Source organism: Theobroma cacao, chromosome 4 (assembly GCF_000208745.1).
Source record: "Theobroma cacao cultivar B97-61/B2 chromosome 4, Criollo_cocoa_genome_V2, whole genome shotgun sequence".
In the NCBI taxonomy this organism is placed as follows: Eukaryota; Viridiplantae; Streptophyta; class Magnoliopsida; order Malvales; family Malvaceae; genus Theobroma; species Theobroma cacao.
The window spans coordinates 30,470,356-30,497,356 of NC_030853.1; the positions used below are offsets into that span (position 1 = coordinate 30,470,356).

The 27,001-nt window shown below is 37.5% G+C and overlaps 4 protein-coding genes across 5 annotated transcripts; 2 read left to right on the forward strand and 2 right to left on the reverse strand.

Annotated features, from left to right (window-relative positions):
• Positions 691 to 10,604, forward strand: LOC18603476. Of its 2 annotated transcripts, XM_018120119.1 has the most exons (12): positions 691 to 902; positions 1,001 to 1,287; positions 2,396 to 2,468; positions 2,557 to 2,684; positions 2,809 to 3,177; positions 3,257 to 4,587; positions 4,821 to 5,215; positions 5,312 to 7,233; positions 7,319 to 7,476; positions 7,605 to 7,765; positions 8,192 to 8,352; positions 9,200 to 10,604. In XM_018120119.1, exons 2-12 carry the CDS (start codon positions 1,195 to 1,197, stop codon positions 9,416 to 9,418), a joined length of 5,010 nt encoding a protein of 1,669 aa, XP_017975608.1. In that variant the 5' UTR covers positions 691 to 902; positions 1,001 to 1,194; the 3' UTR covers positions 9,419 to 10,604. The 2 variants fall into 2 exon arrangements, with proteins under 2 accessions (XP_017975608.1, XP_017975607.1); XM_018120118.1 differs by lacking the exon at positions 691 to 902 and having other exon boundaries at positions 930 to 1,287.
• Positions 11,025 to 13,115, reverse strand: LOC18603477 (pentatricopeptide repeat-containing protein At4g15720). Its single transcript, XM_018118903.1, has one exon. The coding sequence runs from the start codon at positions 12,936 to 12,938 to the stop codon at positions 11,097 to 11,099; it is 1,842 nt and encodes a 613-aa protein (XP_017974392.1). The 5' UTR covers positions 12,939 to 13,115; the 3' UTR covers positions 11,025 to 11,096.
• LOC18603478 (protein SRG1) lies at positions 15,726 to 17,380 on the forward strand. Its single transcript, XM_007035485.2, has 4 exons — positions 15,726 to 16,041; positions 16,124 to 16,371; positions 16,447 to 16,774; positions 16,862 to 17,380. The coding sequence occupies exons 1-4, from the start codon at positions 15,784 to 15,786 to the stop codon at positions 17,120 to 17,122; spliced, it is 1,095 nt and encodes a 364-aa protein (XP_007035547.2). The 5' UTR covers positions 15,726 to 15,783; the 3' UTR covers positions 17,123 to 17,380.
• LOC18603479 (cullin-1) lies at positions 20,265 to 25,969 on the reverse strand. Its single transcript, XM_018120019.1, has 20 exons — positions 25,826 to 25,969; positions 25,219 to 25,404; positions 25,001 to 25,100; positions 24,253 to 24,438; positions 24,107 to 24,154; positions 23,817 to 24,020; positions 23,646 to 23,723; positions 23,434 to 23,523; positions 23,260 to 23,340; positions 22,987 to 23,049; positions 22,808 to 22,843; positions 22,641 to 22,727; positions 22,414 to 22,563; positions 22,271 to 22,326; positions 22,065 to 22,185; positions 21,793 to 21,954; positions 21,516 to 21,659; positions 21,194 to 21,412; positions 20,935 to 21,102; positions 20,265 to 20,835 (listed from the first exon to the last, which is right to left on the reverse strand). Exons 2-20 carry the CDS (start codon positions 25,356 to 25,358, stop codon positions 20,734 to 20,736), a joined length of 2,235 nt encoding a protein of 744 aa, XP_017975508.1. The 5' UTR covers positions 25,359 to 25,404; positions 25,826 to 25,969; the 3' UTR covers positions 20,265 to 20,733.

The following is a 27,001-nucleotide window of genomic DNA, read 5'->3' on the forward strand; positions in this document are numbered from 1 at the left end:
AAGTTTAAAAAACTTTTTTCAAATCTTCAAAACCTTAAATTAAAATTGTTAATAGTAATTTATATAAATTTTTATTCAAAAACAGGTATCATGTTTATGTCATCATAATAAAAAAGATAACAACATAATTTAATTTTCTTCGTTAACACGATAAAAAAAATTATCACCAATTATTATGTGAAAATGACATGGTACCATGGCATTGCACTCTCTCCATCAAAGATGCTAATGAAATCTTTAGACTTTGATAAGGAGGAGGGAAATCATGATAACATGTGCATGAAAACAACTATTTTCTTCATCAAATGAAGGAAAACTCTTTGCCTTGATATAGAAGCCAAAAAAAAGGGGATTCTCTTGTTTGCTCCACAGAATGTGAAAAGATTGGAATAGTCACAATCCTGGAATTCTTATTACATTACAAAAGCTAGACAAGGATCCATATGGAACCAAACTTGGAAAAACGGCGTCGTTTCAACCAGGGACAATTTTTGTTTCCCCGTCTTCCCCACGCTCCTGCCTCCCACGCGCCATCAGCGGAAGTTTTTTAATTTATTTATTTTGTTAGAATTAATAAATTCATCATCACCCAAAAGAGGAAAAAAGGAGGCACAGAAAGGAAAGGAAATAAGAGAAAAAAAAGCCCTAAATTAATTAATTAAAAAAATAATAGATTTAACAAAAACATCGAAAAAGACCCACAAAAACCCACTGCTCTTTCTCTGTTGTTGCCTGTCTGTTTGTTTTGTTTTTTCTTCGGAGGAAGTGTGAACAATTTTTCTGGAAACAAAAGGACCCAAAAACGAACTCGGCACCGCGACCCGGAACGAGTCTCAATCACGAGTCGGCGGCACTCGTCGACCACTTCATTCTCCATCGTCTGATCATCAATATCTCTGATCGTGAGTTAAATAAAAGAAAACGGAAGAAAAGAAATCGAAATATTAATTCACTAATTTTATCAAATTGATTGATTAAAAAGGTTTTTTGTATTTGATAGGATCGAAGCCTGTTTTGGGATATTTTCTTTGTGGGTTTGGGTGGACATTTTTTCTTTTTTAATATTTATTGTTTTATTTTTTGGTTTCGAATTTGGTGATGTTGGATTTTCGGGAAGGTAGGGAATTGGAGGGGTGAGGGGGTTAAGGTTTCGGGAGGGTTAGGGTTAGGGTTTTTGGGTGAGCGGGTTTGGAGATGGATGAAAATTCTGAGCTTGAAGAAGGAGAAGCTTGCTATCACAAAGATGATGACGACTATATTAACCCCGATACCGACTTCTCTTACCTTGTAAGGGTTTGATTTTTGTTATTTTTTTTCCATTGAAATTCAATCGTTTTTGCACCCGCATTCTCTTTCTGAAACTTGGGATTACGCTACAGTTAATGCCATTTGAGTTTTTGATAGGATTATGCTTAATTATGAGTTTGATTAAGCGTTGATGGTGCTTCTTAGGCAATGCAATTCTATTAAGCTTTGTTGTAGGGAATGGCTAATTTGAAATTATGCTTAGTTTTGGGTTTGGTTGAGCATAAAAGGTACTTACTAATTAGAACGAGTTGTGGTTCTTTATATGCATTAGAATTTCATGTGGCTTTAAATTTGAGTTTATTTGTGGTATATGAACATGGATTCACTAATTCAATTTGTTGAGAGTGATGAAGTCGACTTTTGAGGTTGAGATTTTTCACTGTATTGGTAACTTAGTACACAAAAGTATTATTTTGCCATGCTTTCATATACATGTAAGTGGTTTAGAATTTTTCATCACTAGGGATGCAACAAAACAACTAGAAGAATATGTTACAAAGCACTATTTTGTGTCTTTGTGCAGTTTTGTAGCTAGTTATGCAATGTGATAGTATTGATAATGACAAAGAAGATACATGATCATTAAATCATTCCCACTTGTGATTTGTGGGCTAGAATTTTGAAGTCAGTTTATTGCCGTACTAGAATTTTATTGGCATGTTGTTCGAGAAAGCTGAGGCATAGAAAAGAAAGTTAATAATAGAAGGAACTTCATGAAGTAATTATCCTGTTTCTCAGCAGCAATTTGTTGCATGGTAAAAGCTCCTTGCCTGGATGATCTTTGAAACTTCCACAACATTTGGATTTTTTTTATGAGAGAGTGTCTGTTTGAATACACAATGAATGCGAATAACTTATCAGTACTCTTTATCGATCTGATTGATATTTGAAATATTAAATCATAATCAGTTCATATGCTATTATTCATCTCCTGAAAAGAATGGAACTTCTAAATGCTAATATTAGTTGGCTTGTTGTGCCTGCTATAGACGTACTTTAATCTGGTCTATTTATCAGTTTTAATATACATCAACTTTCAAAATTCTCTGTGTTATTCCATTAGTAATATGGGATTTCATTTCTTAAGGATGAGAAGATTAAAAACGTCTTGGGCCACTTTCAAAAAGACTTTGAAGGTGGGGTTTCTGCAGAAAATTTGGGTAAGTGGTTGATCTTGGTTTTAAGAAATTTTAGTACTATTACAAGCTTAAGTTTTTCATTGAAGATGATGTTAAATTATTTTTGCAGGGGCAAAGTTTGGTGGTTATGGCTCATTTTTGCCTACCTATGAACGCTCTCCTTCTAGATTATCACGTCCAAAGACACCACAGAGAAACTCCAGCACGCCAAGGTCTCCCAACAATTTATCTATGGAGGTATACGGACTATATTCTTACTATAGTTTGGTCATTTCTTTGGAAGAAGATGTCCATAGCTGTTGCATAGACAGCTTGTGAAATTCTAGTTTACTAGAGTGCTGTGGAATGTGTTACCATACAGGGCGCATCCCAGAATTTGAAAGCTCCTCCAAATGCACCCCCAACTGGGAGACCTGGGAGTGCTTTTTGCTCAACTGGCAACATTGCTGCTAAACATGATTCACATTTGTCTTCTGCTCAAGTTGCTGAGAAGGCTGCCTTGAAGGATGAGAATTTTAACAGAGCAGGGATTCCCACGGATCAGAAGAAACTGAAGTTTCGAATTAAGATGGGCTCTGATAACAAAACTCAAAAGAATGCTGCAATCTATAGGGGGCTTGGGCTTGATTTTTCTCCATCTTCATCATTGGGGAACAGTCCTGAGGAAAGTGGAGGAACAGTGACAACATCTCAAGATACCACAAGTGAATCACCTGCTAGAATTCTTCAGGTAGAGGTTTCTCTTGGTTGTATTCAGTGTCTGCATATGAACTAAGAAGGATGCATTGATATTTTATGCCTTTAAACAGGTTATGACATCCTTATATGTCCCTGGTGGTGTACTCATATCTCCTCTTCATGACAGTCTGCTACTCTTATTGAGAAAGGAAAAGGAAGGAGCTACTAGAGATAGTAAATCTATCCCGTCACTTAAGGCTTGTCAAGAACATTCTGCTGGGTTGATAGATGAGTTCGTTTTGGGTAATGGAAAACAATTAAATAAGAAGAAAACAAAAGTTCTGATGGGGAAAAGCAAAAAGATGGTGGAATCAAAGCATGGAAATGGCTTTAATGTTGCGAATGACAAGACGTTGCTCATAAAAAAGAAGTCAGAAAATGAGATAGCAGGAAGGGAAGAGTTGTTCTTGCATGACTTGAAACACACAGCTTTATCTAATTCAGTGAACGTTGCTGACTCTATGGAAGCCACTGCTAGGGCATTTGATGTTTCTGCAGTGGCTAATCAGGATGGATCAATAGGTAGATTTTTTTCCTCTGACTCAGCAAAGGAGGATTCTTTGGAGTCAATATCTGGAAGGAGTAGAACTAGTGGCAAGAATAAAAAGTGGAATATGCAGAGTAGTTCAGTTGAGAAGGGTTGGGAACAGAGTGTAGTAAATTCCCATATGAAAGCTTCACTTGACCTTGGGGACAATGTTGGGAGGAAATGCTACCAAAATTCTGCCACTTTAAAATGTAAGGAAGATCCTGAAATGAAGGGTGGTCTGATAGCTAAATTTCGTGCTGGGGATAAAATAAATATTTCCTCCAAGAAGGAAAAGACATTGTTAGAGGGCAAGAAGAAGTCAAAAGGTAGCAAAAATACTGGACAATTTGCTGATTCGATGAAGGAAAGGTTGAGCCTTGATGTGGGTGCAACACCTAAAGATACCACTGCTTCTAGTCAGGGCCTTTCTACAGGTAAATATAAGCATAAGTTGAAGTTGCAGAAGGATATTAATAACGTCAGAGATAATCATAGAGATGTGTTGGACACAAATTTCGAACAGAAAAGTGACCAAATGGAGCTGTCAGTGAGGCCTTTTCACAATAGGTCCAAAGATTTTGGTTCATTGGATTTTGAGAGGGAGCAGAGTGCCTATTTGGATAAGTCAGAGGAAATATTCAGTGGTAGAACAGTTGATAACCTGCTGTTAGGAGTGGATTTTCTAGGTGTGGTTCCTCATCTCCCTGACAAGTCTCTTGCCTCTCAAGCAGCGGCAGCGGCAGCAACTGCTTCTGTACTCATACAAGATAATTGGGTTCAGTGTGATTATTGTCACAAGTGGCGACTTTTGCCTTTGGATACTACACCAGGACAACTCCCTGAGAAGTGGATGTGTAGCATGCTCAACTGGCTGTAAGTTCCTTCGATGCATATTAAATAAAGTTTTTGTTGCATATGCCTGTCTCTTTGTTTGCTAAATGTCATGCGTGTGTTTATGTGCTTATGTGCACATAGTCCTTGGCGTTAAAATAAGTAGAAATACCTGGTGAATAATAAGTGCATGCATAGATGCATCGATTATGTGTGTGAACATATACATGTATGTTTTGCTTTTGCTGATTTTTGTTGTTGAAATTGTTGTAAAGGCCTGGAATGAACCGGTGTGACATTAGTGAGGAGGAGACAACAAAAGCTTTCAATGCATTATACCAGGTTCCAGTAACTAAGAATCAAAATAACCCGCAAAATCATGCAAATGGAATTACATCATTAGCTGCTCCAGCTCATCTTCAGCATCTTGATCAGAACAACTCTAGTTTCAATTCTCAGGTGCCATCTATTCAAGGGAAGAAGAAATATGGCCTGAAGGAAGTGCGCAAAGCAGGTATCAGTGGCCTAAGTCAGATGTCAAACTCTAAAAAAAACCAACAGCAGGAATCATTGAAGAGTAGGAGCTTAAATGATATGACCCACGTCCCTGTTGAATCAAATCTCATGAAGAAATCTCGCTTCCAACAGAAGGAAAAGCATTCAGTTGGAGGTATTTAGTCCACTTTAGAGCCTAAATTTCAGTAGCAGTCAGACTTCTATATTGAGAGTATTTATTTATTTACTTTCGAGCATTGTTTCATTGTAGGTGAGGCCAAACAAGCAAAGACAAAAAAGAAGAGGGAGTCTGATCTATATGCATCTGATGGTTCAAAGAAAACCAAAACAGAAGATATGTACACTATTGATAAACATCAGGGTTCCAACTTGGACCCCAGAAGGGTGGGCCTTAATTCAAGTGCTGGCTTGCCAAATCAAGCAAATGGAAGAAGTATGCAGAATTATAATGAGTGCTCTCATTCTGGGGATGTAAAGCATGATATGAAAGAAAGATCAGTGGTTTCTGTGAAGAAATTTGTTGATCATACTCAGGCCTCATCAGATGGTGGATCATTAGACATGAGAATATGTGATAAAAGGGACACTTTTATGAAGAAAAGGAAATTGGAGGATTGGCAGGACAGTCAAAATGGACATGAGTTATATATGAAGGAAGTAAGCAGTGAGAGTGGATTCAGGAATAAAAAGAAGTCACGACTATCAAAGAATGAGGGGAAGCAGTCCCATAGAAATGATGGTGATGGTACATCAAACAGGAAAAGTATGGATCATTTGATTGGTGGTGTTGAAGAAATCAGTAATGATCAGAACCAGAAACTAAGTAAACACAAGGAAAAGTCTGCATCCCAAAAAACTTTGGGTGGCCTTGATTCATTGAGAAGGGATTCTGGAACTGGACAAATTTCAGTGGCAGCAACTTCTAGCTCTTCAAAGGTTTCTGGTTCTTGTAAAACTGGAGCAAACTTTGAAGAAGCAAAGGGTTCTCCAGTTGAATCGGTTTCTTCATCTCCCATGAGGACCTCATATCCAGAAAAGTTCATATCAACCGGAGGGGACGGTTCAGGGAAGAATGATGCTGCCAATGGTGGCATTCCTCTACGTGGCAATTTTAGAAAATGTTGGGATGGGGAAGGTACTGTTGAGCTTGCTCAATCTGGTACCGAAGTGAAAGAGAAAGCATCGGGTGATTTTAACCCAAGATCATGTAAATCTTCTACCCTGGATTATTGGGCTAGAGATTCTATTTGCAAAATCAGCATTAAAACTAAAGTTTCTTGTAGATTGCGGAATAGCCATTTGTTCAATGGTGATAATCATTTTGAAGAAAATGGCCAGCATGCTGTAGAACATTCCAGTGGTGAGGATAGAGTGAACAAGGAGTGCCATGTCAATGCACTGTTTTCTCAGAAATCTGATAAGGTTTCCACTTCATGGACAAAGGAGAGTGAAAGTACTTCTGCTGCTGTTAAGATGAATGTTTATGATCCAAGGAATGAACAGGAAGATCTGTGTTCCAGAAAGAGCATGAAGTATCGATCAGATGTTGACCCTGAGGGTCATGCACTTCAAGAAACAATTGCTGATTGTAAACGCAATTTGCCTGATAAGTCTAACGCTAAATCTAGCAAGGATGAGAAGAACTCTGTTGGAAGGAGGGATCCTTCAGGACGATGGTCAAGTGATAGTAGAATGGAAACCCAGTCAAATATAAAGCATGATGGATTTGATGCAAAATCTGCTGCTCCATGCAGCACAAAGGGGAAGACTGCCCCTGAGCAAAACCTGATCAAGGATTTTGGTGGTCAAACTAAAGTAATGAAAGTACAGTCAAGAAGTGGAATGTCAAAATCATCCTCGCATTGTGAAGTTGAAAGTCAGCAAGAAACAAAAATTTATCAAACAGTACCAGAAGCCCAACGGGGAGTTGTCTCTGATGGGTTTCCAGTTAATGGCTCTGGCAACGGTGATGTGTCAAAGGCTTTAAAACAGCCTGGAAAAGCTGGCAGCAAGAATGGATCTAACCACAGCTTGGGACAGAGCATGCCTGATTTGCCTGCAGTCAGAGACTTCAATGCTCCCAGTCCTGGAAGAAAAAATATTTCCAGCCAGGCAGCAACTAATGCAATGAAAGATGCTACGGAGCTTAGAAATTATGCTGATCGGCTTAAGGTTTCTTTTCAGATTTTGTTCTTACAATAAATTTATAGAAGAAAGGGTTTTGCTATCCTAACTGTTACTACCTGTCTTCTTCCAGAGTTCTGGTTTTGTTTTTGAAAGCAATGAGATTTACTTCCAAACTGCCCTTAAGTTTCTTGGCGTTGCTGCTCTTCTAGAGACTAGCAATAGTGAGAGTGGTAGACATGGGGACATGAATCAAATGCAAGTGTATAGCACTGCCACTAAACTTTGCGAGTAAGTGAATGTTTCTAAAGTGATGGGGTAACTGTTTTTTTCTCAAAATCAGTAGAATTTTATATATATACATTAGGAGTTTTCATATGCCCCTATATTGCTTTATGCTGAACTTCTCAAGTTCACAGAATGTGTGCCCAAGAATATGAAAGACGCCATGAAATGGCTGCTGCTGCTTTGGCCTATAAATGCATGGAGATAGCGTACATGAGGGTTGTTTACTGCAAACATTCTACTAGCAGCAGAGACCGGAATGAGTTACAAGCAACTCTACAGATGGTTCCTCAAGGTAAGAAGTCATCTGAGGGTATATAGTCAGGCTTGTTTTATCTTTCTGTGCTTTATTGCACATCTCTTTAGATGCTGTGAATTCTTCTATTTGGTGATGCCTACCTTTAAATTTTGACTCATGTGCAATAAGTGTTGTTGTCTCAGAACGCCAGCTATTTTAATTAGAAGATTTAACTAACTGTATAACTTAAACCATTTGGTGTGGGAGTGGGAGAGGGCAGTCAGCAGTGCATGTGCCCATTTTAGGTTTATTTGCAGCTGAAATGTAGATATTTCTTTATTGGTTTTCCTTTCATAGTGAACCTTGATTGGACTAGAGTTCCAGATGCAACTTCTTTAGTGAGCATTTTTTTTTTCTTTTGCACATGTTGGAATGCTCTAAGATGAAGCGCCTCACAACATCTTTTTGAATGGCTTCTTCCAGGTGAATCTCCATCATCTTCAGCATCAGATGTTGATAATAACTTAAACAATTATTCAACAGTGGATAAGGCTCCATTAGCCAAGGGTAATGTTTCACATGTTGCCGGAACCCATGTCATTCTTGCTAGAAACCGCCCAAGTTTTGTTCGGCTGCTTGACTTTGTAAGTTGATTCAGTCTGACAACACCAATCTTTTCTTTTCTCATCGCTCTGTTCTGTTTCTGTTTCTCGCTCATGTTCTCAGTCTCTTTTGCTTGCTTCTTTATGATTTTATATGTTATATTAGGCAGTGATCTACACAGAGTATTTACTTCAGTATTTATTGGAAATTGTCCTATAAAATACGCTTTGATCGAAGAATGCTTCTTGTTAGATGAACTCTAATTATTAAGAACAGCTTGTAAAGTTCTTATCAGGTGGTTAGATATGTGATTTCAGGGGAAATAAGAGGATAATCTGAATGAAGTGTCATAAAGGCTAATGAGAATGCTTAGCCACTGGCCCTGCAGTATACAGTTGCATTATCTGACTAGGGTTTTTTGGTGATATAGGTTCTTAACTTACTGGTTTAGAAATGCAAACTATTGCTTGAAGGATCTTTGAGATAGCCCTTCTATATGGTTAACACAGGAAGTTAATATGCTTCTTTTTCTTGATTGTCCAATAGATTGATTTCTACAGCTTGGCCATGCTTGTTGGTAGACTTTTAGTGGCAGGCTTATGCTGTTTTTTTTTTAAATAGTGCTTGTCATGCTCTGATTTAGGACAAGGGATATTTTGAGAGTTGGCCTGTCCTGAGGTTTGACAAAAATAAATTTAAGACCTGAAGTCTGCCCAAGGATCTTTATTTTAGAAATAAAGCTAGAAATCAAATCATTCAGTACAGGTTATAGATAACCACTGGTATAATCTTGTATGAACTTGATAAGAAAACCTGTCTCTCAATGTCTACGTAAGCTAATAAGGTGGTTCAAGTAAGTAAATGTGTTGATATGTTACTGTGCTGCAGACACGGGATGTAAGTTTTGCAATGGAGGCTTCAAGAAAATCTCAAAATGCTTTTGCAGCTGCTAATTTAAAACTGGAGGAAGCTCAAAATACAGAGTTTATTACTTCTGTTAAAAAGGTGATTGATTTCAGCTTCCAGGATGTGGATGGACTTATATGTATGGTTCAGCAGGCTATGGAGGTCATAAGCCGTTCTGGTTTAGGTGGTGCTGGAGATTAAGTCACCCCTGTATATATTGTTTTTTTTTTTTTGGTTTATAACCCCCAATGTGCATTGGAGAAGAAAGGGGAAAAAGATGCCTACTTAGACCTGCATTTGGAAGCAAGCAAAGACATGGTCACCAACAGCCAGTTATCTCCCTGTACATGTGTACAAAGTGAGATTGATTTGCAAACTTTGTAATGTATATTTTTGATGTTCACCTTCTTCTTGATATTTATAAGAGCATAGCATGCTCACCCTTAAGTTTTCTGGGTTGGCAAAAGAGGAGAAAGTTCTCGCTTGTTCAGCAAGAGATTTGGAGTTCTATGTAAGATGCCAGTTCCATAGAGTACATTTTTTTGGCTCCATTGTTTTGGGGCCTGAGGAAAAGAATATATATAGCAGTTGAAAATCTATAGGCAACCATTTGAGGAGGTTGAATACTGATATGGTGTTGACACTTATCAATTTATCCATCAATGGCTCTCTGTTCTGTTAACAATTTGTTTAAAATTTTATTGGAATGGAAAATGATATTCTTTTGGAAGGTTCCTGTGTTATTTTGAAGTTGCAAAGCTTAATGTGCTTAAGATGTGCAAGTTCCGAACTTAGAGAAGCAATCTTTACATTCAGGTATGCAATACTTATATCATGCCATTTGGTCACCATATTATGTGAAATTAACATTTGACAGGAATTTGTGATGATTGTGATGGTGCCTTCCTTCCTTTATTCTTCTTCAACTGGTTTGTTTTCATTATTCTTCTCAGAACTATGGTGGATAGTGAGAGGCAGTGCCTTAATTTGATCAATGTGGGTGTAAATAATCACGTGCAGAGGTTTGAACAGAAATATTCAAAGTTTTTTTTTTCTTTGGGGGTGGGGATGGGGTTGGCCAAGGTGGGTTTTTCTGTATGCTTGTTATGTTCTTTTTAGAAGTTAAGGGAAGCATGCAGAGCAGGGTGGTTAACTCACTAGTATCTTGGCTTTAGATTGAGCTAGCTGCTTCACTGGTGTTGAACTGCAAAGTTCAGTTGATGACGGGCCTTCCCATTGTAGTGCTCCTTTTTCTTCTGCCCACCAACGCCAATATTTGTGCAGTATTAGTTGTGTTAGGACACATATGTGTATCACTGAGTGGCTTGTAATAAGCAATGAACTTTTGCTATATTTGTCATTATGAAATCAGTTATTTTAGTTGCCATCATATATCTTCTTGGTTGAATAGCTATGTGTAATCTGGTTGAAAGCTGCAACATTTTGTGTTGTCATCTGGTATTTGCACGAATCTTAGATTGAAAGGAATTGGCTTTGCAATTTTGAAATTGATACACTTTGGAGGATAATCTTTGTTTTGCTGATTTATACTTGCACACCAATTATTTATGTTTATATTGACAGACTGAATGAGGTAATTCTACCACTTAAAGTGGGTTGTCCACTTCCAGCTATGAAGTTTATTGGTATTTAGTGCAATAAAATGAATAATTTCTTCTTGAATATGTAACCAATGTAGCTTCTGGTTTTGCATCTTGTCTATAATGGTCTGAACTTATCATCTTGGGCACATCCAAATTGTCTGTTTCTACATCTTTGATTATGTCATTTTCACTGATTTTCTTCATTGAGCAAGACCTAATTTAATGTGATAATTTTCTATCCCAAGGATAAACAACAAGATATAAATTAGCAGCCATCACCAAAAATCTCTGCAACTGCAGAGCCCTTTGTCAAAATGATGAAATCTGTTGACATCTCTTACTACAATATCTCTCTCTGTGATCTCACTTATCCACTTGAATGCCTCATGGCAACCCCTACACATTCTCAAGTTCTTCATTATCCGAATGGTTACTCCTTTGGGTATATTTATCAACCCAAAAGCCAAGGCAAGTTTCTCGCTGTGAAGACCAACCATTTCTCCCTTGGCTTCCTCTTCAACGTCAACGAACACCAAGCCTGTAAGCCTTCCAATGTAACCTCTCTCTTTCATCTTCCCTTCCAACTCCCTCAACAAGCTCAGTATGTCGCTCCCTCTTTCACCTGCGACATCTCCAGCATGGAAGACATAAGTTGAGTCCTTAATCTCAACCCAGCTGCAACCAGGTTCCTTGTAAACTCCAGTCCTCTTCATGTCAGTCCGAAGACTCTGCGCATTCTCCCACTGACCAGCCAATGCATAAACGTTTGACAATGTGACATATGCAAGAGCTACTTGCTGATTGGATTCTATTAGCCTCTTGCTAGCTTCAGCAGCAATCTCTACCCTTCCATGGAGTCTACTAGCAGAGAGAAGTGTCCCCCACAACACAGCACCTTCGTCGTTATTCACTTCAGTAGATTTGGCTAACCGATAAGCCTCATCAAGACGACCTGTCCGACCAAGCATGTCAACAACACAGATGTAATGCTTTGCTTCCGGCACTATCCCATGTTTCCTGGACATGGAATTCAAGTACTCAAGGCCTTCATCGACAAATCCCGAATGGCTGCAAGCATGCAGAACCCCAACAAAGGTGACACCGTTAGGCTTTATTCTTTTAGCAATCATTTCCTCGAAAAGTTCAAGAGATAGTTTCCCAAGTCCATGTTTCCCAGCAGCAACAATCATGGAAGTATATGGGATCACAGAAGGATTCAGAACTCTCCGAAAAACTGTGTCAGAATAAAGAATACACCCACATTTGGCATACATATCCACCAATGCACTGGCAACTACATCATTCGAATCATGGCCATGTCGAATCACTGCCCCATGTGTAACCTTCCCTGAAACCAACTTCCCCAAATTTGCACAAGCGGTAATAACACTAGCCAACATGAACTGATTTGGATGCTCCCAAGCCAACCAATTAAACTCTCTGAAAAGTCCAAGTGCTTCATGCCCTCTTCCATTTTGTGCACATGCAGTGATCATTGAAGTCCAAGAAACAACATTCTTACACTCCATTGACTCAAAAACCCGCCGAGCTAATCCAACCTCGTTACACTTCCCATACATATCAACAAGCGAAGAGCAAACCACAAGGTTGCATTGAAACCCGAAACTCTGCACGTGTGCATGGATTTGTTTCCCTGTTTTAAGGTCAGCAAGTATCGAACACGCGTTGACCGCAGTTGCGAAGGTGAATTCATTAGGCAAGACCGTACCTTTCCGCATTTCTCGAAAGACCCAAAGACAAATTTGAGGTTTACCCACGTTAACATAACCCGACATGAGAGACGTATAGGAGACAACGTTCGGTTCGGGCATTTCATCGAACAGTTGGCAAGCTTGGGCTGCCTTTTGGAGCCTAACGTAGCTATTAATGAGGTGATTAGCGGTGAAAGTGTCATTAAGGAGACCATGTTTAAGGATCTTAGCGTGGGTTAAGGTTGCCAAAACATGGTCGTTGCAGCTTTGGAGGGTTTGAATGAAATGGGTTCTTGTATGGAAGATGTATGGAAAAGAACAGTTTTTGGGTGTGAAAGATATGGCTTTGAGACCAAGTTTCAAGCTTGGTTTAGAGCTAAACCCTGGATAACTCAACAAGCCCATGAACCTACCATAAGCCCATTGCAAATTCTACCTGTCAGAGTGGAACAGTGAATTTGTATATGAGAAAGAGAGAGAGAGAGAGAGAGAAAGTGGGGAGCAGGAGGAGGGGGATCATAATTTTGTCAAGAATAATTGGGAGGCAAACAAGTCATTAGGATACAAAGGGTCTTTTCTCATCCATTGGACCATCCTACTTTGCTATATAATCATGGGCTTGTTTGGTGGTCAAAAATGGGTTTAAAAAGGGTCATGATTTACTCCAAAATCAAGGCAATGGTAATTCAGAAAGCAACATACACTAAAAAGAAGAGAAGGAAAAAAAAAAAAAATTCTTTACAGTCTCCTTATTCCTTAGTGTGATCTTTAATGCTCACTTTGTAGTAGACAAGTTCCTCCTTGGCACTGAATTTAGTACCTTTCATTAGTACTCTATAGGGGCAGTAATCTTAAATCACTTTTAGACTTTGATGTCCTAGCTGGCTCCACTTTCACCTTGCTCTTTTCTTTTATCTCTTCGTAAAAACTTCATTGCTTTTGGAAAGTGGTTCTCAATGCAAATGGTAAAAATCTCAACTTAAAGTGATGTAGATTACATCATTAAAGGGCTAGAAATGATTATTTAGAGTACATGAGTTTCCTTGTAATTTGTGAATATTTCTCATCACCAAGGAGAAAATAAATGGTGAGTTGTAGTTGTAGTTGCTGTTTGCTACCTCATAAGTCATAATGTGGACCAATATGCAGCAAGCAATGGTCCAGTTGCACTTTTTCAAGAAACCATGGATAAGTTAAAGTGATCATGAACACCCATACTAAGTTACAGCATTGGATGGAAAATAGTGCCTAAAAGCCCATGTTAAGAGGATCTTATGATACCAGAGAAAGAGGAGGAGGAGGAGGAGGTGGAGAAAGGCAAAATTGACAATAACATCACTAGATTTGGTCTGCGGAAATGGGGACATGTTAACTTCAGCACAATTGAAAGATGGCCCCTACTAGTACTACTGCCACTCACAAAGTCTGCAATAACTGCAATAACAGACAATTAAGTGTACAGCAACCCACTACTAGATTCCATCACCCTTTGAACTCCTTGGCTTTTGTTCACATATTTCATTTCACACAGGTGATGGGGATCTGATGCAAACAGATGATCACACAAATAAACGAAAAAATTTCACACAAACATTTATGTTAGGTATGTATACTCTGGTTCTTTGGTCCATATGTAAAGATGCAAGGATGATATTTCCAGCATGTCTGAGATTATATGTGACAGAAGTGGTACCAATTTGATTGCGGCTTGATAGATCAAGGAATGGGAAAGCAACAGCCAATCACGTTTTGTGTGGTCCTGGTTGTTTTGACTTGTCTTCTGGGTTTGTATAAATGCTGGGAATGTTTCGTGTGTTGCAAAAGGTCTAGGAGTAGGGATGGTAACATGTAAATAGCAGATGATTGATACCTGGTTTTTTGTTTACCCAAGACGTGGTTTGAGGTTGGTATGCTTCAATGCTGAAGTATAATAATTTCAATTTCCTCTTTGGTGCATAGGGAGTCCCCCTCCCTGTTATCAATGACCTTCCAAAAAAAAAAAAAGTCACAATGGAAAAGCAATAGCCAATCAAAATCCTTCATATCACAATGAAGAATCCCTTCACTTAGGGTTACCTTTCCTAGTTTCCGTTGCCAAGACTATTCTTGAAGCATGAAAATTTGTTAACAGGTCTATAACTTGCAGGTTTTTCCTCCTAACACAGCCAGAGTGTCCCAATTTTCATGATTTTTCCCTGATCTTATGTTGATTATGCTTAATAATCCTGTGATCACATTGTAGCAAACATGGTTTAGTGGTGATGGTGTGTTTCATTCTATTCATCCTTTTTAACCATGAGTTCTGCTCTAATAAACAATTGTCAGAATGAAGTAGGCATGTTGCCTTTCTAAATTCTAACCCAATTTACATGCTTGGGCGTCTGGTATTGTGTGATATCAGTTGACATTGTTGTCGTACTTATCCACAGCCAAAAAAGAAGAAGAAAACAAATGAGATTGCCCTTAAGGACTGAAACCAGGTCACCTGATTGGCAAGGGCCAAGTCAAGAGAGACCATTAAGGCTTAGCCAATAGTTTCTGTAATCTCACAAAGAGGAGTTGTGATTTGGAACATGAAACTGTTCTACTTCACGCTGATTTTGAAAGAAATACAGATGTTGAGCTAGTAACGGAATGAAAAGGTAGGTCCACATTTAATATGAAAGTCAAGTAGATGAAAAAGATGAGAAAAGATGGGGACAACTGATGGTGCATGTGGTATCTCGGGTCTGGTTTTTAAGATAAAGAGGAGTTGGTCTCGGTCTTATCTTAATAAAAAAGGGTATCCGACAAAAAAAATTTTCGGCCTAGTTTGCCATTGATGGAGACTTTGGTTTGGAGGATTTGGGACTTCAATATCTAGATCTGTTTTCATTTTATGAGCAATAAAGTATAGATTCTTGCACATGAGAATTGACTATTCTAGGCAGTTGACAAGTTTCAAACAAACTGCAGAAGGATGTATGGGTAGAATTTTAACAAGGCAATTCAACAGGAAAAATGGGATGGGGGGAGAATACTGTATGTCTCTGTATTTCTAGCTTGCTAAGTCTTGTACAAATACTCATCAAATTTGTTTTTGTCAAAATAAAAGTGCATAAAAATGGGCCCCACGCCTCACGTTTAACACTGCAAACATGTGCATAGATGCTGATTTTCTCCATCTATAAATACAGGCCCTGTCTAAGAGCAGAGCTTCCAAGTAAACCTGATTACCTATCAGTTTCTCCAATAGTTCAAATTCTGCTTCATGGCTCCAGTACCTAGTTTTCCAGTTAAGGTTGGGCATATTGACGATGTCCAAGAACTGAGAAAGGCCAGACCAACCTCAATTCCTGAAAGATTTGTCAGAGACATGGCTGAGAGGCCAAAACATGCTGCAACTCTGGTATCAGCTAGTGACATTCCCATTATTGATCTTTGTAAGCTCATGAAAAGAGACAAAGATGAACACCAAAGTGAAGCTATGCAACTCAAAACTGCCTGTGAGGAATGGGGATTTTTTCAGGTAAAAAATGCTTAATTTTCGTGTGAGCTACTTTATTAGAAGAATGATTATTATGGAAGCTAATTCTTGATTGCATTTTCAGGTGGTGAATCATGGGATTGATCTGAGTGTCCTTGAAAACATCGAAAAAGTAGCCAAAGACTTCTTCATGTTACCTTTAGAGGAGAAAAAAAAGTATCCAATGGCTCCAGGCACGGTTCAGGGATATGGTCAAGCTTTTGTGTTCTCAGAGAACCAGAAGTTGGATTGGTGCAACATGTTTGCTCTTGGTGTTGAGCCTCCTTGTATAAGGAACCCGAAACTCTGGCCATCAAAACCAGCTGACTTCAGGTAACATCGACACCAAATTTGGACCTGGAAGTATAGATAGTTTCAATTCATTTAATGTAACTTTTCGTTTTCCAGGGAAACTTTAGAAGTTTATTCAAGAGAAATCCAGAAACTTTGCGAGAATTTACTGAAGAATATAGCAGTAAGCCTCGGCTTAAAAGGGGATGTTTTCGAAGAAATGTTTGGGGTGGCTGTGCAAGCAGTAAGGATGAACTACTACCCTCCATGTTCAAGACCTGACCTTGTTCTAGGTCTTAGCCCACATTCAGATGGAAGTGCCCTTACAGTGTTGCAGCAGGTAAAGGATAGCTCAGTAGGACTTCAAATTCTTAAGGACAACACATGGGTGCCCGTTCAGCCTGTTCCAAATGCACTTGTGATCAATATTGGTGACACCATAGAAGTAAGAGACTTGGAACTTAAAAATTTGAGATGTCCTTTTTAAGATAACAATGTTCAATCAGTGTTTTTCTGATGTCTTGTTAAACAGGTTCTTACAAATGGAAAATACAAGAGTGTGGAGCACAGAGCAGTAACTCACAAGGAAAGAGACCGCCTGTCAATTGTCACTTTCTATGCTCCTAGCTACGAAATAGAACTTGGTCCAATGCCAGAATTGGTGGATGAGAAGAATCCATGCAGATATAGAAGATACAATCATGGAGAGTACAGTAAACATTACGTAACCAACAAGTTGCAAGGCAAGAGAACCCTGGATTTCGCAAAGATTGAATCCAAGACCTCTGCTTAAGAAGGACTCCACTTGGTCTCCCACCTAGGCTTACTTGTAACTAGACTATAGTGTATAACATTAGAAAGGGCATTGCTGGAGAGTTAGATCTTTCTACTACTTGTGCTTGTAACAGTCAGACAAGTTTGGTATTCTGTGTATCAGAAATGCGTTTGTATTCATCGATGGACTGCACTGTTCATGTGTAACTCAGATTGCTATATACATATCAGCTAATGGAAGCTGTGGGGTCTTTGATTATAAAGCTTTCTCGTCAAATTGAGTTCTGTCTGAACAACTTGTTAAATCAGCAGCTGTAAGCTGGAGAGAAAAACAATAACTAAACGGAAAGAAGTGCCACTTTTACTGTTTTCTCCCTCAGATTCCTAATAAGGAAAGGAACATGCAATCATGTGGGGGAGCTCAAGGCCACCACACCAAACCCATGTTTCAGAAGAAATCAAACAGAAAAAGTTTTAACAAAATCATCGGTCTTCCTTTGTTCAAGGGAAAGAGAACTCTTTTCTTAGTGGCAAAGCGAGGAGAGCCCACAAAATCATTTTATGCATGTTTTTTAGTTCATTTTATAGGAGTGAGGGAAGCACCAAGCAACTTGTGATGGAATATTTGATGATTCTGAGCTGAAATGACGCAAGTGCTAACACCAAGTAGAGCACAAAGCAGAGTTCCTACATTCATGACATAAGATGTGAGGTAAAGGGAGACAATGCAGTATGCACAGTTGAAGTAAGTTGGCCAGGACCAACCACAAGTTTCACTGTACACCAAAATCATGTTTCAAATTCAACAAGATCATGAATAAACTTTTAATTAGCAATGGTTCAATCAGGTTAGTGGAATGTTCTTATAAGAAAGAATATTCACCGTAAGATCATATTCAAAACGATATCGAAAAAACCACAATGATATCCTGAGTTGAACTGTATGCTTAAAAAGCAGAAGTAGCAAGGAAATGCTGATGCTGTCAAGAGAGACTGAAAAAACCATAAACCAATGACTATCTATTTCATGACAAGTTGGGTGGAATAGAAATCAAATAAGAATTATTACCTCTTTTCCCATCAATCCCCAAGCCCATGGGAAAAAGCAAGCAGTGCCCATTGTTTTCTTACAGATCACAAAGTCTAAGGGAGAAATAAGGAAGTTCTTTGTTTCTTGTTAAGATTCAAGGAAGCCAGAGATGTGACTGTTTATGTATGTCTGCATATTGTTTTTCTAGTTAAGATCATTGCCCCAGAGATCAAAATAAGAACATTCCACAAGCAGACCTTATCAACATATAGTCGCATTGACAATTCTGCAAAGTTATTGGCATTCAGTTAAAACAGGGAGAAATGCTGGAAAGTTGCAAGTTTACAGTCTGCAAAAGTTATGAACTCTGAAAGAGACTTAACTCCATCAGCTAAAGCTACGTTAAGTTCCCAACCAGAGAGACTAACAAGTTATGAGTCAAATCCAACGACAGAAAAAGTTGAGAGGCAAAATCAGCAAGAAAATATTGAATACTGAGGCAAATTACAGTGTATCATAAACATCACAAAATCAACATCTTCATATTGACCTAGGGAGCAGTGGCTAGACAGCAAAACTAGGCCCTGACTTTTAACGAGCCATAGACTAATGCTCAAGCAGGTTTGTGCCGTTCCCCTAACGGCACTGCCTTTTTTGCAAACTAATGAAAGGAACCATCTTTTTCATAAGAATTCAATGAAGTGGGGATTTTGAGGAAAGTGATATCAGCAGTCGGGTCCCATAAATATTCAGGCTTGGACGACTTTTAACAAAAGTTTGCTGGTGTCAAAAAACATGACTGGAGACATAATTTGGTTTAGAAAAAGTAGCACACAACCGTCCACTGGTAAGAAAGAAAGTTTCAATCTAACAAGGAAAAAGAAGAAAGGGGAGGGGGTCCGGGTGGACAGTTCTTTTGGCATTCATGGTGGCACATTCTGGTCTGTTTTCTTTGTGACTTGAGACTGTCAAAAGAACCGTTGATTTTGCTTCCATTTCACTTACTTTATTTTGCCACCAATTAGCAATTTGGCAAATGTTTGCCTACCCACATTCATTGAATCTCCTTGCAACTCCCCAAAACCCCTCGTGCTGATAATGGACGGTAACAACTTCCATTTTCCTACCTTCAGAAAACAAAACGAAAGAGCTTCAATGGACTAGTCCTTTATAAACATCCCCACTACCATCAACCTTTACTAAGATTCCCAATATGACAAAATGCAAATGAAATTCCTTGTTATAATAACAAGTTAGTAATTGTTAACTATTCCGAGTTAAAGACAGATAACAAGTAAATATAATCTTGGAAGTTGGCTGCTGATAAGAACACCACTAACGAACCCCAAATCATAACCCATAATCTACAATCATGGGGAATTTGAGAAGGAAGATATTCCAAGATTCTAAGACTTGGGTTTTACTTCCATTCATTTCTTGAGGAATACTTTTCCAAATTCCTTGAGATTCTAAACTTCCTCCTACTGGTTCTTGCAGTAGTGCTCGGTGGTTGATGTGTATTGCACTCTGTCTAGCATAAGAGTGGTATGCTTACCCGCAAAGATGGACAATGCCGTGTCAAATTGTTAAAAGGAACTGCATTTTTCATTTGTTTTTAGTAACTATTACAGAAACATCAGATCTTGTTGAGAGCTACTGCCAATACCAATTCAACAAAAATATCAGTCCAAGTATAAGAACCATTCCAAATTATCAGACTGACACAATAAGTCAGAACTAGAAGTGAATCAAACTGGCGAAAAAGGCTGCAGAAATTCACTTAAAAGAAAATTCTGTCTACCGTATGGCATAAGCTAGGGTTGGCTAATTTTTTCTTTTCTTGTTTGGTATTTCTTGCCCAAATCAAGTAAAATCATCGAACAACGCATGAGTATCATCACGATCTAAAAAAAATCATAAATTTTATGTTCATTGCGTATTTAAATGAAATTAAATATTTAAATATTTCCACTATCTTCGACCTGTGAGATTTTTCTAAAATAAGAGAATAAGATTTAATAAATTAAACAGGTAATATCTTACAAATTAACGTGAACCGTAACCATGGATGTTCTCAGTCTTATCACACTTGCTTTGTTAACATGCTCACCGGGTTAAACAAAGGATGAAATGACAACAGGAAAGACAAAAGCATATAATGCTGGATGCATTCAGAAAGACCATTCCTAACATTTCCGAAACTTACAATCATAATAGAGCTTGAGTCTATCACTAAAATTCACATTTTTTTTTCTTTCGGTGGAACAAGGGGGTGCAAAACAAACAAGCATCAACTAAGTCATAAAAAGGGCTTGCAGTAATAAGAAACCGGTCATTACTCATTAGATGGTCCCCGCTTCACCAGACCATATTATGGGATCAATTACAATTTCTCCAGGTTGATTTCACAATTTATAGAATTTGGCCACACCTGGCTCCTACTGTACAAGCATCTCAGCTCCTGCTAGCAATCACCAAAAGCACTCATCAGGTGGCATCTCATCATGCTTATGCCACTTCCACCACGAGCTGACCACACCTGGTCATTTGCGCTATTTGCAGCAGCAATAGTCCTTCATCAGGAAAATGACTAGGCCACATCATGCCAAGTACCGGAATGTATTGGGGTTATCCTTGTCCCTCTCAAGATAGTCACGAGTAATCAGGTCCTCAATTCGCTTTTTGATTGCCTTGAAATCAGGCTGCAAAGTTCAAATTTTAGTTAACACAACCATGCAAAGCAAGAAAGTAATGGCGTATCGTGCACATGCCATACAAGAGGAAAAGACTCATATAAGAACCTTGAACATGCGGCCCAACTGCTCGACGCACTCCATAACCAACTGCTGGTGACCAAGAACTTTCCGACTCTTCATGATACGTACAATTGAGGCATCAATGGCATACCGTCTATCCTTGTCAACATCTTCAATTACTTTCTTCTTCTCATCCACAGGGGGAAGAGGAATCTGAATTTTAAACAAATAAAAGCATCAGAAGATATCATTAATTAAAAGGAGAATAAGACTGAACATTGGTAGGTTTTTTGTTAAAAAGTACCTTGATCCTCCTCATTTTATCAGTAAACTTAGAGTTGAACTCAAAGTAATCAGTAGGACAGATTGTTTTCGTACTTGGCTCCTTATTAAGAATTTTATACTTAGCACATGACAATGAATGCAGAAGTCTAACTACATCATCATCAGTTAAGTTCAATTGTGTCATGATTTCTGAATAGCTCAGCCTATCTGAGGAATTGAACAGCAGTAAGGCAGAGGCCTGCAAATCAAGAAGACTCAATATTAGCAAAATAGATTCTTAAACTCCATTTGGCTATTTTATAAAAAGAAAAAGGACTAGAAATAATCTTTGACCATATTACCTGATATGTTGTGACAATCAACTCCATTGTTTTTGGTTCAAACTTCCCAACAAGGTTACAAGTACCCAAAGAGTATATCCAAGTAAGTTTTCTATGTTTGGTTTTTGTCTGATAGAAGTCCCTGAAAACCTCAACACACTTAATCTAAAGAGGTTTTTGAGGAAGAAGAAGAAGAAGGAAGAAAATAAAGAAAGTTGGTGTTAGTGACTTCCAGTAAACTTAATTGGCAATTCACAAAATGAAATATGACTCTTGTTTGCAAGATCTTTAAGCATACCATCTCAGCAGGAAGGTTAAGATCAAAAGACTTGTAACTTGGCCAGAAGCCAGTAGTCAAAACAGTTACTGTCAAGTCGATCCCTGGATTTGCATTTGGATTATTGCTCAAGTACTCATCAAAACTTGTCTGGTTTTCCCTTGCCAATGTCAAATCTGTGACCTGAAAAACAGAGAAGCAGTTTAGAAAGGGATCTATTTGAGATATTACAAACATTTGGAGATAAGAATAAATAACATTCAGTTCACAAATGATAATAAATGGCATCTGACCATTCCCTCCATCTTTGAGGTGAACTGACCACCACACTGCTGTTTCAGCTTTGTCAATATACTTCTCTCATGGTCATCATTAGCACTCTTGTCAAAAAGAAGCCTTCGAGCAAGCTTTTTCCTACCAATAATAATTCACAACAACAAAATCAGCTGAAATTCATGTTTGAAATGAGTTCCGTCTTCAAATAAAGCAAAACATCTACCTATAAAATTCTGCAAACAAGTCCTTGTCACTAATATAAGCAAGGAGCTTCACAACCTGCAAATTTAAAACAGTTAGGTTATGAAGTGTAAGTGTAACAAGTCTTATAAGATAGATAGAACACTGAACAAGAGTGCAACAAACCTTTTCAAGAGTTTCTTCAATTGCTTCATCACTTAATTTTTCACTTCCACCTTTCTTAAGAATATTATCACAAAAAGTGGCAAGTAGCTCTGCACTTGAGCTTCCAGCAACACCCTTGTTGCAAAAGACTTCAAAAGCCTCCTTGAGAGCCTAGAGAAATAGACAATAATGAGAACATAAAACACAACAGCATGGGACTTATCTTGAGAAATCCATCTATTACAGACCTTGTGAAAGAGGGTATGATTTTGAAAACAATCATTCACATATGCTAGGTATTTATCATGCAGCTCAATCACTTTCCTCACGAAAACCTGAAAACCACAGACAAAAATCAATTTCAATACCTTGAAACAGCCTAGTGCTATGTAGAACAACAAGGTGAAGATTTTACCTGCTCTTGCATGCCTACCACATCCTTTTTATCTGCCTATTGAAGAAAGAAAACATTTTAGCATGATTGGAAATGAACTTAAATGATATCAATATTAAATGCTTATTCTTGTGCAAATGAAGCTTTGAAAGGTTTGCATACTATAAGCTACAAAAAATAACGACAGGTACAATGCAAACCTTTTTGTTGCTTGCAGCATCCTCAGCCTGTTTGACCAAAGCTGTGCCTTCAGCAGTAACATGCTGAAGAAGAAAATGAGAACATATTTTAAATGGAGGAAGAAAAGAAATAATATGTAAAGTAAGAATAGATGAAATCAGATGATACATGAATATCCAAGTGAAAGTGATAGAACAAGGTTTTTTACGCTTGAGAAGCCATTTAACATCATACATAAGGAAAGAATTAAGTAATAAATTCATCATATAGTGGACAAGCTATGAAATAGTTACCTGTTTGAAAATGCCTGACACAGGATCCAAGCCTCGAGGAATTTTACAAAAGAGTCTAAACATTCTTGACAAATCCTCCACCTAAAAGTAAGAAATGAAGAAAGTGATCAGTGGTTAACTAGCTAATAAATTAAGTAACAAGTAAATAACTTATCACCCAGTAAGCACAAGCACCTTGTCATCTCTGAGCAATGCATGGCATCCAGAGTGCTCTTTCTCAAGGAGTAGGTTTGCATTTACAGACAACAACTCATGTTGAACTTTCTATTAAAAAAAAAGAACATCATAAGAAACAACATTAAGAAAAAAAATTAGTATCACTTTTGAAGTGTAAGATCATCTCCAAGACCAAAAGGTGGATTCATATAACCAAAACAAGTACCAACCTCAAGTAGTTTTGGCTCACTACTAGAATGCAAATAATGTGAGACCCTATCCTTCTCTCGTTTTAAACACTCCTCAGCCTAAAATGAGAAAACAAAATGCTTTATTAGAGACTATTTGAGTGGAAAAATAAGAAAAATATAGTTTGAAATGCAATCATATATAATGCATACTTTCAACATATAATCTGGACAAGAATCTTCTAAAATCCAATTTGAAGCCTTCCTTGAATAATAGGCAGCTGTATCTTTGAGCATAGTGGCCTCAAAATCATTCTCATAGTAATCCATTTGTCCCATTCCAATTTCAACAAATATATCTAAAACATTCTTCAATAAAGCTCGATCAATCTGCTCGCCCTCACGTTCTTGATCAATCTGATTTAAGATTAGGGTTTCTATTAATATTACTTGGAATACAAAGGAAAGGTCAGAATGAATGTGAAAAAGAAAACTGAACTTACTAGAGAAATTACTGCATCCCTCACTTTTGCATTTAGCTCTTGGTAGACCTGAAACCAGAGAAAGTGCATGCATAAGATTTCTCTATTTTTCTTCTTACAAGGATACACCATGGAGTATCATGGCAATACGTTCAACCTGCACATACCAGTTCTCGGAAACATGTGAGTCCAACTTCATTAAGGGGAGGGAGTGACCTCCGAGCAATAAAGTAGCGATCAAGATAATGGAAGAAACGAGAAAGCCACCTAACCATTACTTTATGATTAGCCCACCTTTTCACCAGCTCTCTCAACATAAACTCATCGTGCTTTTCTCGTAAAGAAGGAAGTACCTGTAGGAGAAATATTTTATGAACTGCATCAGTAAAGAATAAACAAAAGACAAGATATAGCACATTCAACACAATATTCAAGCACAGGACAACATTATATATCAATGACAATCTATAATATCTTTCAACAGCATGACTTGCTTAATGGCTTTTCTTAAAATCTTATAGCTACAGTTAATTAAGTACAATTCAGCTGCCCCCAAAGCAAGCATATTTGTTTTGTTAAAACGGTAACCACTGAATTCAGGGTGGGGGTTGAGGGTGAGAAGGAGAAGGAGAATAGGTAAGGCACCTACTACACAATCAATCAATGCATAACAAGTGATCATCCCTTCTAAATAAATGAGACAGAGAAAAAGGGAAATGCAAGGCATTTGATTTATCTCATACACAAATCTTTAAACTAGCTTATTTTAACAAATAAATCCAGCAAAGCAGTTAATGACAATAAAAGAAACAATAAATATCACCACAAAGTACATATTTTTAAGTCCAAACATAATCTCAACAACTTGAGCAAATTAATGACAACAAACATCGAAGCAATATTTTAATTCCTCACCGTTGAAGTGATGTATTCTTCAAAAGATTCTCGATACTTATCATACAACTGTTGAGAATAATCGTGAGGAGGCTTTTGGGTGCACATATTGTAAATAGTTCTACAAAATAAAGATTAAGGGCACCAACAAAAACACTCACAACATATGAAAATCATAACGTTTGCAATCATTCCCAAAAAAAAACAAAACCAATAAAAAATGACATCAAATAGGATACGTATAGAGCATCATATAATCCTCAGAGCTAAACTGTGGCTCCGGTAAGCCTTCTAGAATGTTCTTCAGCTTTGTAATCCCTTTTTGCATAAATTCCCATCCTTGTTCAAGGTCGATCGTCTTCCTCTCGTTCATCGTCATTGTGCCAGGTTGTCCCCCTAATTATCAAAACCCTAGCCGCCAGAATCTGCAAATTTAAAGATTCAAATCAGAACAATTAGCTCACATTTCAGCTTCAAATCATCAACATTCCCTACTCTCTAGCCCAATTAACAAAAAAAACCACAAATTACAACAAAATCCACCCCAAAAAAAAACTTAAAAATCGTAACTTTAGGCAACAATGCCGTGACTTGAAACAATTCAGCGATTTTCTCAGCACCCAAACAGGAAACTTAACATTTCTTTATTAAAAAAGAAAGACCTTTTAAAATCAAAGTCAATCGATTCAATCCAAACTCAATAGAACAAGAATTTCATCAAATTGACACAAAACAAAAAGCAATCCATGAGAAATCGAGAGATAATCAGAAGAGAAGGAGATCGATAGATACCCTAAAAAGCACAAAAATTTACCAAAAAAAAAATAGTAATTAATTAAAAAACACCTGAAATCGGAGAACCCGTAGAAAAAACCCTAGAGAGGACGGAGGCTGAAAGCCGAGTTCCGACAGAGCATTGAAGCAAGAAAGGGAGAGTTTTGTTAAAAGATCCTTTCGGGTTTCGGATCCTTTTTCTCTCTGATTATTATTATTATTTATTATTTTTATATTTTTAATTTATTTTCTTTTTAAAATTATTTTTTGTTTTTTAATGCAGCTTTTTTTTTTATTTAGGATTATATGCCTGCATGTTCGTACTTTATTTATTTTGTAAGAAGGTCCTTCTACTTTCTCATATTAATGCAAAAGGCACTAACATTTTGTTTTCTTTAGAAATATAGGGATTAAATTGCAATTATTTATAAAATTTAAAACCTTAGTCATAAATGTCCAAATTAACTCCCATTCAGAAGATATTTTTTCGAAGAAAGCGGAAGAGATGATGTGAACCTTTCATGTTACATATGGAGAAACAAAATTGGAAGCATTAATTCTCATTTAGAAAATAAAGATTTTGCCCATTTTAATCTATTCCGAGACAAAAAAAATTTTATTTAGTAGTCGATACATTATCCGATTATGCATCAATCGTATTAAAATAATTTCGATATTAAATATTTCAAAAACTATATAGTAATTGACTAAACTCATGGAGCTTGAAATGATTTGGTTCATCAATACTGTTTTATTTTTTTTTGAAATTACCCTTTTAATTAAAAATTATAATTTTAGAATGTTTGTTTTCTTTTATGTGTAATTTTTGTTGGTGGAAGGTTTAACAGGTGAGACATGAGAGGAGCCATGGATGGAAAAGTTGTAAAGTAAGAAAAGGAAATAATGAGAGCCAAATAGTGTGGAATGTGGCAAATCATTGGACCTAAAGTGAACTTTTTTATGGCCAACTGACCACAGTAATTACTCGATGGCATGAGAAAGTTGAACCATTTACTATCAACAGTATTGGACTTGCTCCATTGATAATCAGTGGAGAAAACAGACACAAAATTTCATAGCTTTTGATTTAGGGGTCCTAAAAGGATTTAACTGTTAAAAAATGCCTCAGAATTTTGCTTGTTATACATATATATATATATATATATATTTATGGATGATACCTTTCTTTGAATGGAGAATGTCCTACCACAAGGGGTTAGGATCTAATCTTGGATTCGGCCATAGTAG

Coding starts and splice junctions, on each gene's coding strand:
- LOC18603476 (XM_018120119.1), top strand. CDS start 1,195: ATGGATGAAAATTCTGAGCTTGAAGAAGGAGAAGCTTGCTATCACAAA. Junction 2,469..2,556: donor GGTTTCTGCAGAAAATTTGG/GTAAGTGGTTGA, acceptor TTATTTTTGCAG/GGGCAAAGTTTGGTGGTTAT. Junction 4,588..4,820: donor TGTAGCATGCTCAACTGGCT/GTAAGTTCCTTC, acceptor ATTGTTGTAAAG/GCCTGGAATGAACCGGTGTG.
- LOC18603477 (XM_018118903.1), bottom strand. CDS start 12,938: ATGGGCTTGTTGAGTTATCCAGGGTTTAGCTCTAAACCAAGCTTGAAA.
- LOC18603478 (XM_007035485.2), top strand. CDS start 15,784: ATGGCTCCAGTACCTAGTTTTCCAGTTAAGGTTGGGCATATTGACGAT. Junction 16,042..16,123: donor AGGAATGGGGATTTTTTCAG/GTAAAAAATGCT, acceptor TTGCATTTTCAG/GTGGTGAATCATGGGATTGA. Junction 16,775..16,861: donor ATATTGGTGACACCATAGAA/GTAAGAGACTTG, acceptor CTTGTTAAACAG/GTTCTTACAAATGGAAAATA.
- LOC18603479 (XM_018120019.1), bottom strand. CDS start 25,358: ATGACGATGAACGAGAGGAAGACGATCGACCTTGAACAAGGATGGGAA. Junction 23,341..23,433: donor CATTGCTCAGAGATGACAAG/GTGCTTGTGCTT, acceptor TCTTACTTTTAG/GTGGAGGATTTGTCAAGAAT. Junction 22,327..22,413: donor TTGAAGAAACTCTTGAAAAG/GTTTGTTGCACT, acceptor TTAAATTTGCAG/GTTGTGAAGCTCCTTGCTTA.